Source organism: Cyanistes caeruleus, chromosome Z (assembly GCF_971803275.1).
Source record: "Cyanistes caeruleus chromosome Z, bCyaCae1.hap1.1, whole genome shotgun sequence".
NCBI lineage: Eukaryota > Metazoa > Chordata > Aves > Passeriformes > Paridae > Cyanistes > Cyanistes caeruleus.
Window position 1 is genome coordinate 79,677,419 of NC_141732.1, and position 12,886 is coordinate 79,690,304.

The 12,886-nt window shown below is 39.1% G+C and overlaps 1 protein-coding gene across 20 annotated transcripts in view; it reads right to left on the reverse strand.

Moving 5' to 3' along the window:
* Positions 1–613: 613 nt before the first annotated feature.
* Positions 614–12,886, reverse strand: part of SMAD2 (SMAD family member 2) — a 49,674-nt gene continuing 37,401 nt past the window's right edge. For 8 of the 20 annotated variants that reach the window (XM_023944027.2, XM_023944024.2, XM_023944025.2 and 5 more), the window contains 7 exons: positions 12,093–12,167; positions 11,106–11,168; positions 10,459–10,512; positions 9,190–9,402; positions 7,309–7,446; positions 7,009–7,153; positions 614–2,601 (listed from right to left, as the gene is read on the reverse strand). In XM_023944027.2, coding sequence (XP_023799795.1) covers positions 2,478–2,601; positions 7,009–7,153; positions 7,309–7,446; positions 9,190–9,402; positions 10,459–10,512; positions 11,106–11,168; positions 12,093–12,167 — 812 coding nt within the window. In that variant the 3' untranslated portion in view covers positions 614–2,477. The remainder of the gene's footprint in view (positions 2,602–7,008; positions 7,154–7,308; positions 7,447–9,189; positions 9,403–10,458; positions 10,513–11,105; positions 11,169–12,092; positions 12,168–12,886) is intronic. The other 12 variants (XM_023944028.2, XM_023944026.2, XM_086870092.1 and 9 more) reach the window with 3 other exon arrangements.

The following is a 12,886-nucleotide window of genomic DNA, read 5'->3' on the forward strand; positions in this document are numbered from 1 at the left end:
AGCAATGACAGGAGAACATTTCAGTGGTACTAGCAGAAGTCAGAAACAGTGACTTCAACGGAGCCCAGAATGGCCCTGCACCACAGGCAGTGTCTGCAGGGTCCTGGCACTCTCCTTGCAAGTACTCACCCTGACAAGAGGCAGTCAAGGTCACTGCAGTGCTCAAGGCAAAGCAACTAACACTGCCACAGGTGAAAGGCATATTCAGAAATCCACAGCAAGGAGACCACTGAATTAGGCCACCCAACTGATTCAAGCTGCAACCTGCTCAAAAATGTCAGTCTGACCCAGACAAGTTGCTCTTATCTGTCTCACAGGTGAAAGTAAACACCTGAGACAGTAGGATGCAATTTGATTGTGGCAAGGAAAAACAACTGCTTTAATAAACTCCATCAGGAGTAGGAGTCTGTAGCACCAAACACACAGAGATCCAGAACTTCCACAACAGCTGCTTCCAAAGTGGTACTAAGATCTAAACTCTACCTTTCCACCCACCACATGCAGAATACTTGTACCATTTAACTGGGTGGATTAGGGCAACTCCTAACCTTCAACAAAAAAAATACAGACAACAATTAATTTAAAAAAAACCAAAAAAACAACCAAACAGCCATTGTGAGAATTAAAACTTTTATTAGTGTATTCACATATTAGGCAAATGCAACACGCATGAAGCTTATCTCTTAAACTCACAAGTTCTACCAATACATTAGTCTACTGGTAAAACTAGCACAAACTGGTAACTGCTTTGCCAATTTTTGAAAGGTGTCTGGCCCATTTTCTCAAGGCTTGATTTTTTGGTATTGCTTCTATGCCCTAGTCATTATGGCATAAAAATATCCATCACTACCATCAATTCAGTCAAGTGATTAAAAGCTGTAACACTGGCCACATTTTTGTTCTCGAAGCTAAGTTATCACTAGCTGTACTTACAAAGTACAGAACTAGTGTAATTGATGAAACAATGGAAAAAAACAGACAAAGGCAATCCTGCTACTGCCACAATAACAAAAGAATGACAGACAGCTAGATCACAAGATTGTTAGTAAGATGTGTATTTTTCAAGTCAGAATAACCCTTCTATACAGTTTCCCAACCCAGCCCCAACCCAGACTTATTTGTAGAATATATTTCAGAATATTTTTAATATGGTGCAGCTGTAGTGTCCAAGGGTTCACAATAACATGCACTGTCATGAAGAACCTGGAAGTCCTCCTTCGCTGGTCATACCTCAGCAACCACTATTCTAGAGGTTTTGCAGAAGCAACTACTTTTAATAACAAGGCCCATTATGACATAATGAATGCGTATGATCTGGTGTGTAAGTAAACTATAAAAGCGACTCAGATAAGAAATTTAAATTCTGTTACTGAAATATGTTAAGAAGCTGCATCTATTTAAAACCTAAACAAAAAGAGTCTAGCTTACCCCGGGAAATGATTTTTCAAGGTCTACGGCTCCAAAAACTAAACCCCATTATTTTTAGTGACACATGAAAAAATGAAAAAAATACAGATGATAAGGGGTAAGACTTATTCAATGAAAAAAAATACAGATGTAAGGGGTAAGCCAATAACCTTGTGCACTTAATCAAAAATCCAAAGCCATGGTAAATTCTCAGTCCATGAGAAAAACCACTCATTTCAATGATCCAAGGTACAAAAAAAGTCCCAAATTACATCACTGCCAGTAACGCTGCTGGCAACAGATGCATCAACTCAGATGGGTATCAAAAAGCAGACTGCTAGTGTGATGGACACTCAGAATTTGTAATATGAATTCATTTTAGGCCCCATTAAGTATATAAAGTGTCTTAAGACTTCACAGATGAATCTCAAAACATTTCTTCCCCTTCCAATGGAGGGATTTTCTCTTTAAGAACGCAGCAAAAAATTCAGCTTTTCTATAAGGAAAGTCTTTTTATGTTTAGGACAACTTGAAAACCTGCTTATATTAAAAAAATATAAAAGAATAAGGGAGCAAAGTCTTGGAATTTTAAGAGATACCTGCCCCAATCAAAAACCAAAATGGCTGTTTATGGGAACTAAAATGTAGAACAGCACAATACTGTGATATTTGAGATCGTGATACATTATCTGTATATATACTTAGCTATTCATGTTATTGATAACCATTAGGACACTCAATTATATACCCAATAAAAAACACCATTAAAGAGTCTTTAGAACTGTCCCTTCTTTCTGAAGAAGGCTTTTCTATACACTAAATTTTCATCTAGTATCAGAGTATAGGAAACAGAATCCACAAGGTGCTTTAACTGATGAGACCTCAAGTGCTGTTTTTTCTTTTCTTTTTTTTTTCTTTTCCTTTTTTTTTTTTTTTTTTTATTTTTAAAAAACCTTTTTAGATAGTAAACAGTTCATGGGGACCACACACAAATACTACGACAGACGAGCTGTTATATTAAGTCTGTTGACTGGACTCTATTTTTAGCCCACTGGTGACAGAGGAGAGTTTTAGGACATGCTGGAGCAGCGAACTGAAGGGGAGCCCATCTGAGTCAATACTTTGTCCAGCCACTGTAGAGGCCCGTTCAGGTGAAGCTCAATCCAGCAAGGAGTGCTTGTTACCGTCTGCCGCCTAGAAAACAAAGAATAGGGAAAAGTCACTATATTGGGTTGGTGTCACCAGGTTTTGGCAGCAGGGGAGCTTCTGCCAGAAGCCTCCTCCATGTCTGGCAGAGGTATCCTTTGGCAGCTCCAAAGATGGATGTGATGTTGGTCAAGGCTGGGCCAGCTAGGAATGGTGATGCCTCTGGGATAAAATATTTAAGAAAAAAAAAATGAGGTTGTTACCCAGTTTTAATTGTGGCCACAGAAGACCAGGGTGAGAACATGTGAGAGGAACAACCCTGCAGACACCAAGGGCAGTGGAGAAGGAGGGGCAGGAGCTGCTCCAGGTGCCAGAGCTGAGATTTCCCTGCAGCCCATGGAGGACACAGGGATGCAGAGATGCACCTGCAGCCCCTGGAGGAGCCCACACTGGAGCAGGGGGATGCCTGAGAGAGGCTGTGATCCCTCTGTGTGGAGAGGGGAGCCCACGCTGGACCAGCCTGTCCTTGAGGGACTGTACCCCTTGGAAGAGTGCCCCATGATGCAGAAGTTCATGGGGAATTGTTGCCCATGGATTCACACTGGAGAAGTTCATGTAAAAGCGTCTCCTGTGACAGGGACCTCCATGCTGGAGCAGGGGAAGGACTCCAAGTTCTTTTCCTGAGCAGTAGCAGGAACAACATGTGAAGAACTGACCAAGACACACACTCCTACCTCCCCTTGCAGCTGGGGGAGAAGATAGAGCTGGCAAGGCGGGGAGGTGTTTTAGTTCTCATTATCTTGCTCTGTTTGTGTTAGCAATAAATTCATTCAATAACTCTGATCAAGCCTGTTTTTCCCACAATGGTATTAGGTGGGGGGGTCTCTCACGGTCCTTATCTCATGCACTTTTGCTCTATTTTCTCTCCCCTGTCCAGCTGTGGAGGGGAGTGAGAGAGATCCTTTGGTGGCTGTCTGGAATCCAGCCAGGGTCAACCCACTGCAGCCAGAAAGCAGGTTCAGCTGCCACAAAATTCTGCATCATGTGATTAAATATGTTTCTATCCATATCTAGTCACAGAGATATAAAAATCTGCAACCATTACCATAACTGTTACTGAACTTTTTCCAGAAAAAAAAAAAGCCCCAGAGCTCCAAAGCACTTCACATATATAAGACACATGAGTAATTACATGTTTGTCCATAATACATCAAGGATATTTCACCTTGGAGAATAACAACACAAGTATTTCCTTCAAGTGCCACACCAAGAGCCTTACTTCTAAAAAGAAATTCAGTGAAGGTTAAAGTGATGCAGAAGACTTCAGAAGTGAAGGCTGTCCAAGTGATGCAGTGTTCACACCACAAACAACTGTGTGCTGCTGTATCTCAACCTTTCAAGAGTCTGCATGCATAAGTGGATTTGAATTTTGTAGGCAACTACTCAGAAATACAGAATAGCAATCCTTGGCTCTGCACTGTCACCATGGACAAACAGCACAACGTTGATGGTGATCATAAGCTCTGGCTTTTTGGAGCAAATGACATGATAAATGTACAAGGAAATCAGCAGATGTCATCAGAAACACTATCAAAACATGGTGTGTGGTTATACTGTGCTAAGTGATGGTATCTCAAAGGAACACCAAACTTTATCTCTTATTTCCTGTAATTTTACACTTCTACATGTGTTTTGAACATGCAACATCCTCACACAAACAACTGAAGTAGAAATAGTGTTTTCCCTTTCTGCTATACTAAGTTGCCTATAATTTTCCACAATAGAAGCCCTTATTTATACATTATATAGAAAACTTCAGTAAAGCTGAACCATAAAGAAAACCATAAAAGCTTCATTCTTTCTCTCATGTACCTTTGTTTCTGAGACCTGTTGTTCAAAACCCTTCCTTCTCATCTCCAAAGTAAAGAAATCAGTATTGAACAAAACAAACTGCCTGAGAAATCCTATTTCACTGTATCCACTCCAGGCATGGGAGTTTTCCCTGACTAGATTGGCAAGATTCTGGTTGCTAAGCCAGTTTTTCCTAGTAATTCCAGCTATCCCAAGATTCAAAGGCAGCAGATTAGTAAGACACAAACCTAGCTCCTTCATTTTTACTGTCAGCACTGCAGCCCTTTGCTTTAAGGAAATCTGTTTATATAAACAGAGGAACTGGAAAGGCAGAGAGATTAAGACAGTGAAGATTGATTTCAAAAGTTTCACATTTTCTAGGAGTGGACAGCAGCTGGGGTCTGTGTTCTTTCAGCACTCTACCAAACAGTTATCTTAGCCCTATGACAGAACAAAGTGATACAACAGAAAAACAAATTTAAACCACAGGAAATACAGTTCCATTTACTCTTGAATCCTCTCCCAAATAAGGAAGTTCATTGTTCCACCACTGTCAACTCCACTACAGTGTGTTTCACAACACACTTCTTCAAAATTTTACAACCGGTTCTGTTCAACAATCCTCACTTTGCACCAGGCTGGTAAAAATTGACAAAATAGTGACAGTCATTGAGCAACCATCTTAAAGCTAAAATCTTAGCTTCTTCAACCACAGATTTCCAGTTCAAAGATCATTAATTACCTCTGCTGAACTTTCTTTAGAAGGTGATCCTGGACCATGAATAACATGAACATTTGACTGGTGATCTGAACTTCTACCATGCCAAATTTGGGCCAACATGTAACAAACCAAAAATCTTTGTTATGTATTTTGTCTACCAAGCCTATAAAACGTATCATCTTGCCATACCTGCACATTTATGCACATATGCCTAAAATGCAAGTAATGCTTTGCCTTTGCCTAAGCCTGTTCTATGAGAAATGTTTTTTTGGCATAATAATGAAGCACATAATAATGATGTTTTAACAAGAGTGATGGGGTTTACAGTGTTTCCTAGTCCATTTTGACAAGTCAGAACTACATTAATTTAAATTCAAGGTTGTGTCGTCAGTGCCACCTCTTCTTGCTCTAATCCCAACTGCAGCATATTTACAGGCTTTGTGTATCAGTAATTTATTAGCATCACCTTAAAGAGAGGTGCAAAGAAATTAGTTCAGCATGAGTCAGTAACCAGTTTTTGTGCTATTTTGGCAATGCTACCACTGCAGTTTTTTCAATCCTATGGTCTACAAACAGCTTATAGATCAGCCACCAACATTCTCCCCACTCAGAAGTAACTTTAACAAAAGCCTCCCCACAGTTTTAAATGAGCACTTACACTGCTTACTTCAAGGTGCCTCTACATAATCTGACTGATTAAGCCTTTCTTCTGCTCAGATTTGAATGTTGTATTTAATTATGCCTAAGTGTATACATACTCCTTCAGAGCCAAATCCAATAGCTCTTTAAACCTGAGCCAGATTTTTTCCTGTGTAGCTCTTCCTAACAAAGAGGTACCAATTTATTCCATTACTCAAATTTCTCATTAGACTATTACAAAATTGGCTTCATTTAGCTGAGAAACCTCCCCCACATTCTGACACTGCTATTTACATGTATGTATTTCAAGAGTAGGCAAAGGAATCAACACAAGAGGAGCCTACATATCATTATTCAATTTCAGAAATGGTATAGCTTAAAAAAAAATCATTATTTATTGCATTAGGGTATTGACATGTCAGACTTCATTCTTTCAGTGGACAATTTCTAGAGAGGTTTAAGAAATTTGTTTAAAACCACAGCCCTAGCTCTCTAAAATAATGAAATCTTTAAAACTGCTCAGTTAGAAGTCAATTCCTCTTCTTCTTGAATTTCCATACTACATTGAAAACAGGCATTGTCCTCAACTAAACCTTTTCATTTGTGTTAATAGAGAACACAATTGGAATCTATTCAAAAGCAGATAGAATGCTATTTTTTTCCACTCAAAGAACTGTTTTTAGAAGTTTTATTACATAAACAGAGTCCTCTTACTGTTTCTTGCAAAGCTTTTTCCACTGCCAGTTCCAAAATACTTGCCATCCCTTAGTTCCCCAGCTATTTCATTCTGCAAGATGCACTGCAAGTCTCTCCACTGGGTACCATCCTGAGCCACAGCCTAAAGAACTCATGCTACATGCAGAACAGGATAGAGACCAGAATGACTGCAAGTCTAACAAATAATCTCACAGCACCAACTGGAAACTCCAAGATGATGTTGCAGATTTCACCACAACATGCAAGCCAGCAGGGCTGAGCAAGGGAATGGAACTTTGACGACATTCCTTGCTCAACAGCTGGCTTCAATGCAACACTAGGAACAGTTTATGGACTTTATAACTTAGCAGTTCCATAGCTGAACGGGAGAAAATAGCGAAAATATGGGTTCAATTTTCAGAAACAATATCCACAATAGCAGCAAGAAGTGTGTATGAATGGCTTTCAAGCCAGACAGAAATGGTACTAGTGAAAGAACAAAAAACTATTAATTCCATATTTAAGAACAAATGGTTTTCTTTTCTTACCTGTATTCAGCCCCCCATCCTTTAACAAAGCTCATTCTTATGGTACACATTCTAGTAAGCTGATAAACTGCTTCAAAGCCCTGATTCACAGATTGAGCCAGAAGAGCAGCAAATTCTTGGTTATTAAAGATTTTTAGATTGCATCCTATAAAGAAGTCAAAAAAGAAGTCAGTGAATACACTTGCGTTTGCTACACAGAAGCCTGAATCTATGAAGGTATTACAAAAAAATGGAAGTAAATGTCATTTAGTGAATTCCTCCATGGGTATTTTCACACAAGACCTTTGGTAGGATACCAACCTGGCGGAATTTTGCACACAGTTGCAGGATGCCAGCCATATCTTTGATTACAGTTGGGGCTCTGAACAAAGATCGCGCTATCACTCAGGCACTCGGCAAAAACTTCTCCACCAATGTAATACAGACGCACTCCCCTGCCTGCAGTAAAATCCAAAGGAACTCTTGTTATGGTATGACACAAGCAGATTGGGGAACAAGGGAGTTTACTTTTCAGAGAAGACCAAGGTTTTTCTTTACAACAGAAACAGAAATCAATTATCTACAGCATCTCACTGCTGTGCTGACAGCTGTAGCAGGAGCAGAACACAATTAAATTGCATTTTTCTCCCACAAATGCAGAATATAGGAAGGAAAAGCAGAATAATATTTGGTCAAAAGTGAAAGAGCCTTTTCCAGCCATATAATGGCTTGTAACCAAATCCAAGCTCAGAAGCAGTATTCATAAAAACAGAATTATAACTTGTGCCAATATTAAAGCATTGTATGTGAAGCAGCACAGGCCACTATGGTCAAAAGAGAAAACACAAGATCACCACTGCAACACTCTCTGCTTGCATGCACCCACACTATTTCACAACCCACTGCATACCCTGTACTGCTTTAACAAAAACAGTATGACTTCATTTAGCCCTATTTAAAAAAAAAACCAACTGTGAAAAAAACCCCTCAATTGTCCACCTTTAAATTGTTATTTTGTTCTGTTTCTCTGAGTGGAAAACAAATCTGTGTGGTTTATTTCTAGCAGAAAGTAAATAATGTGTACTTTATCTCCCAGAGAGAACTATTTATAATTAAAAGCTACTTTATAGGCGATAGTTTCCATTCGCCTTTTTCGTTAAAACAATTTTTCTAACAAAATGTGAGCTCCTCTATTAAAGAGTAAGGGCTCATGAGATTTTTGTTTTTCCTCATCATTGATCATTTTGACCAGTCAGCAGAGGCACAGCCTGCGTTTCCACACATCTAAAATTTCATTAGACAAGCATTTGGATTTGACATTTGGACTTGGCATAAAAGGAGTTGGTTCTACAGAAGAGGCTTAAATTTCACTGCAAGTGAAAACAACAATGAAAATATCTTGTAAATGTTGCTAATAAAAGTATCCAGGGAAGAAAAAAAAAACAACAAAGAAGGTAGTTTACTGAAGAACCCAAAGTCAGACACTGCATTGTGGACAACAATATTCTTGACTAACCATTACAAAGAAAATCTTAATGACATCAAAACAATGTGTTCTCAATAGCAACTTTTCCCATTTTGGAAAAGAATTCAGAATTTCATCCTATCAATTCTGTATTTTATAAACTACAGTAAATTAAGCAAGATGGGAGTATTTTGCAAATAAAGCTTGAATTTCAATTACAAGCAACTCTGAATATAAATGCTGCCCAGGGCAGAGTGGCCCACTGAGGAGCCTGGGGGCCATGAACCTGTCCCCGGGGTGCTTTGGTGCACAAATTTGGTCCATAATTTTCCAGAAGGAAAGAACAGCAATGTGAGCTACAGGATTGCCACACAGTAGAGTGGCTCCTCCTGTGTTGCCCTTAGTGCAACAGCCATGTGACTGCAGCTGGCACCAGCTCTGGGGCTACTGAGTGAGGAAAGGCAGCGCCTTTCAGCTCATCACTACATCTCCTCCCAATTCAAGCTAGTGGCAGGGGCTGCTACATTTCTCCCTAATTTCAGAAAGAGTGACTCTGTGTCTTTCCACTTCTGTTCTCAGCCAGAGAGACCAAACAATCCTTGACAAGCCCTGAGAGATAGGGCTGATGGCTGGCTGCACAAAGGTGAAAGGAATCCAATACACATCCTACCTAGGTCATTCCAGATAATTTAACCAACAAAATGAAATTAAATAGTTAAAAGATCAGAGATCTTTACCTATATGTCGCCTTGTCATTTCCACTGTAGCATTTCTGTTTACATTGGAAAGCAGACCTAGACAAAATCGCTCTGAATTTGATGGATCTGTAAAGCCATCTACAGTCAGGGAAGGCTGAGACGCATGGAAGGTTTCTCCCACTCTTTGATTCAATTCATAATATGCTATTGAACACCAAAACGCAGGCTCCGAGTAAGTAACTGGTTGCAAGTCTAAAAAAAAATTTTAAAAACCAAGCTTAACACAAATTTTGAGGCTGAAAGTAGATCGATCTACTCTGCTATTTGTCTATCCCAGAAATGACAGCAGTAGTCTCCTCAGAGTACTCAAACTATATTTTGCTTGCTGTCCTTTTTACCTACTTCAGTAAACAGAATGGAATTCAATCTTCCACACAAGGGAAGGAGGAGGGGAAGAAGGGGTGATCTAATCTGACCACAGCTCATTGAGTTCAGTACTTGCATTTTGCTCGGCAAAATGATTAAGCTAATGGTGCTCTGAGCACCAGTCTTTGAGACATTCCTGTTGCCTTTTCTGTAGCTTGCAAGTATATTGGCAGCATTAAAGAAAACATTAAACTATCAAACACTGAACAACAAAATGAAAAAAAAATATCACATTCTCTTGTATTACACTGTCTCTTTAGATAAAAGATAGTTCTAGGCTACTTTATTGTCCCCTACCAAAGTATCTTCCCTGTGTATCCTCAGGTTTTTACTTCATTGCTTCCCCTTTTTACCTACCCTAATTACTTACTCAGCGCTCTGCATTTTCCTGTCACATCCTGTCACCATTCCTTAAACAAACCCATGGCAATCTGATCTTCCTGAGGCACTTACACAGACACACAGCAATAGCACTGGATCAAAGCAGGTGGGCTACTAATGTGGGAGCAACAACTGTGCTGTGATTACAGGTGAAACAGTACATGAGAAGAGCAGCAGAACACACACACAAGGAAGACAGCAAGTCTGGGCAGCATTACAGACAAGCAAACATCTTTTAAACTATTAATTTTATAAATGCTATTCCTGCACACACAAATATATCACTCTCTTTGCTACGAGCTCAACAAGTACAGAAATAGAGTAATTGTTAACAAGTGATTAACCCAGCCCCATTATATTTAACACCAGGAAGCCAACCCAACAGTCACCTCTTAATATAGCTCTTAATTTCTTATAGTGCATTTTCACTTTTAAAGTAATTACATATATAATGAAGAGTCACTACAAATGAAGAAATAATTGTAAGTATTTCCAGCTTACCCAGGCTATGATTAACTGGAGAGAGAGTACTAGGAGACAGCTCTGCTGGAGATCCTGTTGAAGCAAGACAGACAGGTTTCAGAGCAAATGGTTTTTGTTATTTCAGATCAGTAAGCATAACCATTATCTAAATCAGGTTTACACTGAAGTTTTTCAGAGTAAGAAACCTCAGTTTTCTGGAATATCACACACTTACTCTGAATTATGATTTCATTCAATTTTCCAGACTTCTGGATACCCACCCCTCCTTGTAAAGATTCAATTAACTTAGCGTTGTATTTGGCAGACCTCTGCCACTTCGTGCACACTCTCAACGTTATTTATGCACTTCTCCAGTGAGAAGGTAGTGACTTCCCAAATTCACTAAAAAAGCAGATAAGAAAGAGTGGATAAGACAAGCAAACACATTGCCTTTTGGTTCTCAAAGGAAAACTTTTATCTTTGAAAAAACCTTCCAGTATCTGAAGGGAGCCTTCAAGAAAGTTGGAAAGGGACTGTTTACAAGAGCAGGTAGTGACAGGACAAGAGGGAAAGGCTTCAAACTGAAAGAGGAGAGATTTAGATTAGATATTGGGAAAAAAATCTTTATGTTGAGGATGGTGAGGCCCTGGCACAGGTTTCCCAGAGAAGCTGTGGCTGCTCCATACCTGGAAGTGTCCAAGGCCAGGCTGGACAGTGCGGGGAGCAACCTGGGGTAGTGGAAGGTGTCCCTGGTGGAAAGAGACGGTCTCTAAGGTCCCTTTTATCCCAAACCATTCTATAATTTATGATTCTATGATCGCCAGAAAAGAGCAAGCTAGATTTCCTCATTTGAGGAAGTATCTTTCCCTGAAGGAGGAATTTAAAAACTCCATGAACCCTCCAACAGTTTGCACACAAGGTGGCAAAATACAGAAAGGCTTTCACAGAAACATTCCTACAGTGACTGCTGATGTCAGGCTGTTTTAATTAAGGTATTTATTGTCACACAGTGAGAAAATATTGAGGTTCTTACAGAAACTGGTGCAGCTGATTACAACTTACTGAAAATGGTTGCTAACATTAGCTAACCAAGCACACTTAAGGCTGCCAACACACAGCAGGAGGTTCTTACCCAGCACATTAACCATGCTTTGTCCAAATCTAAGGTCAACCACATTATATAGAAACCCTTACATAAAAGGGCACAAATGCTGCTACCTTTGCCACAAAGCCTTCCACACAAAAATTAATTTGAAATACGGCAGTAGTGGTAAGTTTGTCAGTTAGAGACAGGTTCTCAGAACACAGATTGTCTCTAACTTGTTTAGGCCAACAGACATTGTGCTTCAATGAACCTGTTTACTGGGTAATGGTTGAAAGCAATTAGCTATTAAAATCTATTTTAAGGGTTTCTGGTGAAGTCTTAATTAGACTTGCATACTTCTGTTACAGAACAAATGTAATATACTTAATATGTCACAGAATGTTTTAAAAGCATTTCCCTGGAAAAAATTGTTTTGTTCATTAAAGACTGAAAGTGGTATTTTAGGCAGAAAACACCACGTTTTAAAGAGGAAAACTGCCACCATCTTTTGGGCTCAATTCATGCTCCTATGCAGAGGTATCACAGCTAGTAATACAAAACCTTGAAAGTAATGAAAAATAAATGCTACCTGTATCCATGCTTTGGTTCAGCTGCTGGTCACTTGTTTCTCCATCTTCACTGATATATCCTGGAGGAGGTGTTTCTATAAAAAAAAAGAAAAATCCACTGATTTGTAAAATGACTAGGGAACCTTCTCTAAGATCTAATTCTTGTGCATTTTGTCATGACATCTTCGTGAGCTCTGTAACACCTGAACACTGAATCGGAATGTCATTTTGATGTCCCTTTTTCCTTCAAGTAGAACTTCAAATATGTTACCTGCCTTATTGCTACGTATCTTCTTCTGTATGTCAGTCAATTGCTCAAATATGTTATATAAATACCAGAATCCTTGTTTGTTCCATTTAAGACAAGATGCTGTCACTACAATGAGTAACAATTTTGCAATTGCGATCAACAGCTTTCATATTTAGTAAAATTACAAATGAAAAAAACCATCTGCTGATTTCCACAAAAAAATAATATGAGCTGTCTTTATGTAGGATAACCATCAGGTCAGATACCCTCCCACACCTTACTGAAGTTGTTAGATTTAAAGGTTGTTTTTCAGCTCAGTGCCCAAATACATACTTCTTCAATACACAACGGTTGATTTGACTCATTTATAACTATATTAACTTAGAACACTGCACAAGTTCTATTACAATTACTACTAACACATCTAAGCTGTATTAAAACTATAATCTATTCTTTTAACTAGCTTTCTTTAAAGACAAGAGTTTCACAGACCAAAGTAAATTCAGTACCAACTTTGAAGCGCCCTGATACCAGAAACTGTGTTGAATTCCTCAGAAATATCTT